This window comes from Malaya genurostris, chromosome 1 (genome assembly GCF_030247185.1).
Source record: "Malaya genurostris strain Urasoe2022 chromosome 1, Malgen_1.1, whole genome shotgun sequence".
NCBI lineage: Eukaryota > Metazoa > Arthropoda > Insecta > Diptera > Culicidae > Malaya > Malaya genurostris.
Genome location: NC_080570.1, coordinates 34,647,080 through 34,650,742, shown reverse-complemented (window position 1 = coordinate 34,650,742; position 3,663 = coordinate 34,647,080). Strand labels below are relative to the sequence as shown.

Below are 3,663 nucleotides of genomic sequence, written 5' to 3'. Positions count from 1 at the left end.
AATGAAGCGTACTTGAAATGTTAATGAGTTTAGAATTTGAAATGTTAGTATATTAAATTGAAGTGGTGTGCACATATGAATCGACCGTGCAATTTTTATCGGTGTACACCAGAGAGCTTTGTCTCCCGACCAGCGTTGCCAGGTTGCAGATTTGTCCGCAAATGCCAGATTTGTATCGCTTCGCCAGACACCAAAACTAACCAGATCTTTTGCCAGATTCTCCAAATTTTCCCAGATGTTTCAAATTTTCCTAGTTTTGTAAGATTTCGCTAGATCTTTACGGTTTCGGCCTTAAGTGGGGAGACCTTTTTTTTATTTTTTGCTCACTGAAGATGAAACCCGGCAAAAATTTCCTTGTATATAGTAGACCCAGACAAATCCAGATAAGTTTTGACAGATTTTTGAAAAAATAACCTGGCAACTCTGCTCTCGACTGCTGGTAAAATCATTTGGCAACACTAATGGCCCATCAAAAATATTGTCACATTCCTGAGGAGTCGCTTTTGCTTCAATTAAAAAAAATCAACGGAAAGTGTAATTTGTTTGCAGTTTTTGTGTAACACAATTAATTACATCGGCTTAAATTGGTGGACTAATTCTATCACAAACGATTATGACGACATCGGCTGAAGAAGTGAATGTGCTCCATTCAACGATCATGTGTCGTACATGCATGGCCGGTGACAGTGAATCGGTTACGTTGACACCGTTGGCCGCTTGCTTGGAGGATGATGCATCGATTGCGAGCGTGGTTGCAGAATTGACCGCTGTCCAGGTGATGGAAAATGACGGACTGCCGGAGCATATATGTGTCAACTGCACGAATGAACTGAAGCGTTTTGTGGAATTCATTAAAATGGTTCGCAAAACTGATCGGATGTTGAGGCAGATTTTCAAGAATGAAATTAAAATTGAAGATTCGATTGATTTTGAAACGTTTGAAGTGCAAGCCGAAGATAAGTTGGAAGAGTTGCAAATAGAGACGGTAGTAGAGGAAGAGTATCTGTTGGAAGATACGGTCTGGGAAGTGGAACGGATTGATAGCGCACTGGAAATTGAGTTGGTAAAGTCACCCAAATCTGAGAAGGATTTTTTTGGCTTTGAAGACGACGAGAAGCATGCAGAACCGTCGCAAGCGGAGATTTCTATTAAAACTGACACTAGCGAAGATGTAGGTGAATCCGACGAATTGGATGAAGTGGAACAAAAAACTTTTAAAGTCTTGTCGAGAAGCGAAGGAGATTTCCTCTGTTGCGCTTGCTTTCACATATTTTATACTGAGGATGAATTTATAAAGCACTGCAAGACACACGACACCAAGGCTAACATGACTAAATCTAATGTTTGCGAAATTTGCTTTCGGCGGTACAAAACCCGACAAGCCCTTGCATTGCATCGAAAGCACAGCAAGGCAACAACAATATTTGAATGTGTTCGATGCTATGTCCGTTTCGTAGACGTCAAACGACGTCGACAGCATGCTCATAATCATCCCCAGAGAGAAATTCTGAAATCATCCGTATTAACTCGAATTCCATTGCTACCGTACTATCGCAGGGGTCATATTTGCTGCGCTCAGGGGTGTGGTCTTTCGTTTCCTAGTGATGAACAATTGATAGCACATGCTCATGCGGCTCATCTGGTTAACAAGTACGATGCATCATTGCCGGATAAACGGCAGAAACCGTACGAATGTGCTGTATGCTATAAACGTTTCGACAACCGGAATGCCCTCCGGATGCATCAGCGGCGGAAATATAAGCAGCCACCCCGACAGTGTTCGATTTGTGGCTTCGAAGTACGAGGTAGTGTCGCGCTAGCAGCCCACGAGCAAAAGCACACAAACGAAAAACCGTTCCAGTGTGATCTATGTGACAAGAAATTCGCAAACCGTAGCCTGCTCAAAGCTCACTCGGTTATTCACACGAACAATAAGATGTTCGTTTGTTCTACATGTGGAGCGGCATTCCAGCGAAAAGCTACCATGCAAAATCACGAACTTCTGCATATGGATCAGCTACCCTACCTATGTGACCTTTGTCCGAGAGCCTTCCGCGTGAAGTATAAACTGGAAATGCATAAAAGAAGCCATACTGGGTTGAGGCCATATCCTTGCAGGTTGTTGGTTTTGGGATTGGTTAGTTAAAAGACACCGATAATTTTTATTTTATCTTGAGATTACAGGTTTTGTGAAAAGTCATTCGCCGATCATAGCAACCGAAGTCGCCATGAGATGAGTCATACAGGTGAGTTTGGTTTTAGGTTTACGTCGGGAAGGGTCGAAGAATAAAGCGCATTCTCATTCTTGCAGGAATAAAACCTTACAAATGTTCTTACTGCGATAAAACTTTCATCACGAAACGATTGCGAGCGGACCACGAGGGCACTCATCGACCCAAATAAAATCGGACCTGGCTCAAGCCTCGATTAAATGTTATTCATTTCAAAAAAGTACAAGTTTGAAAGAGCTTCAATACAATAATTTCAATAAATACTTAGATTGAAGTTTTTGAAGTTGAACTCTAGTTGTTTAAATACAAGTTGAGTCTGAACTCACAATACTCTTAGCGACTGTATATCTCTCACTATATGCTTACTATAGAAATTTAATTTTTATCAGCTCTACACGAACACTAGATAATAGTTTATACTTTTATTTTCTTTGTGTATTAAAAATGCTCTCAAGTTCCAAAGTTTTGTTTTTGATGTGGAACACATCTTTAATTTCTATATAGGGGTGCGAATCAGAAACTCGGGAAAAAATACACGTGGGAATGTGGTCAGGTTTTAAACACTTACAGCTCAGTATATTTTGTATCAATTATTAATATTATTTCTAAGATTCGATTTGAATGTATCAAGCCACGTATTTCCAATTATAAATGATTGAAATTTTGATTAGTAGCGAGCAGTGTCCTATTTTGTCTGCTAAAAATCTCCGGCATATCGGATTTCCTTGCCATGGACGACGGTTTTGAAGGAGTAAGCGATATATTAAAGGGAAATCATCGCTCTGATTGGTCAATCGATGCAAAAGCAAAGCTGTAGGAAGCACGCGAATCTATAAATAGAAGCGAAATTATAGCTAACATTTTAGTCCTACGTGTAGCATGCTAGAGCTAGGCTGTTGCTAGACAGCAAGAAAAAAAGTGCCATAAAACGATTTGAAGCTTTAATTGGTATGCTTTCATCTTGTCATGCAGGCTCGGATGAAATTCCATGTTATGTCGTTTCGCCTGAGAAATTGACAACTACCTAGGGTAAATTTTGAGAGCTTAAAATTAATTTCTAATTCATATAAGATGAACTTGATTGATAATGAGAAAAAGTTTATCGCTTCAACCGAAATCGCTATAAAAATAACTACTTGCTTAAAAAACTTAAACGCAAGCTTGGCGAAGAGAAGCTTATATCGTTTCCGCTGGATGGCAAACCTAATCCAGTTTCCACCCTAAACCGTTTGTTTGAAGCTAGTTTCGAACCTAGTTTCAACGATGTTGAACTGAAAATCGAGTCAGTTTCGAACCTGGTTTTTATATAAGGTTTGCTCAAACCCCCGTTGCTAAGTGCGAACCCAACACAGTTTCGTGAAAAGTATTTGTTCGATGAAACTTCCCTGGGTCAGCCCGAAAATCTGAATTTTCTGATCAGAGAATCAAGTAG

At 40.0% G+C, this 3,663-nt stretch overlaps 1 protein-coding gene across 1 annotated transcript; it reads left to right on the top strand.

Moving 5' to 3' along the window:
- Nucleotides 1–480: 480 nt before the first annotated feature.
- Nucleotides 481–2,765, top strand: LOC131436394 (zinc finger protein 624-like). The gene is made up of 3 exons (XM_058605101.1): nt 481–2,118; nt 2,185–2,246; nt 2,312–2,765. The coding sequence occupies exons 1-3, from the start codon at nt 614–616 to the stop codon at nt 2,401–2,403; spliced, it is 1,659 nt and encodes a 552-aa protein (XP_058461084.1). The 5' UTR covers nt 481–613; the 3' UTR covers nt 2,404–2,765.
- The last annotated feature ends 898 nt before the right edge of the window (nt 2,766–3,663 follow it).

What these genes read in the sequence shown, in the direction of transcription:
- LOC131436394 (XM_058605101.1), top strand. Translation starts at nt 614, where the DNA reads ATGACGACATCGGCTGAAGAAGTGAATGTGCTCCATTCAACGATCATG. An exon ending in TTGAGGCCATATCCTTGCAG is followed by an intron (nt 2,119 to 2,184) that starts GTTGTTGGTTTT and finishes TTGAGATTACAG; the next exon opens with GTTTTGTGAAAAGTCATTCG. An exon ending in CCATGAGATGAGTCATACAG is followed by an intron (nt 2,247 to 2,311) that starts GTGAGTTTGGTT and finishes TCATTCTTGCAG; the next exon opens with GAATAAAACCTTACAAATGT.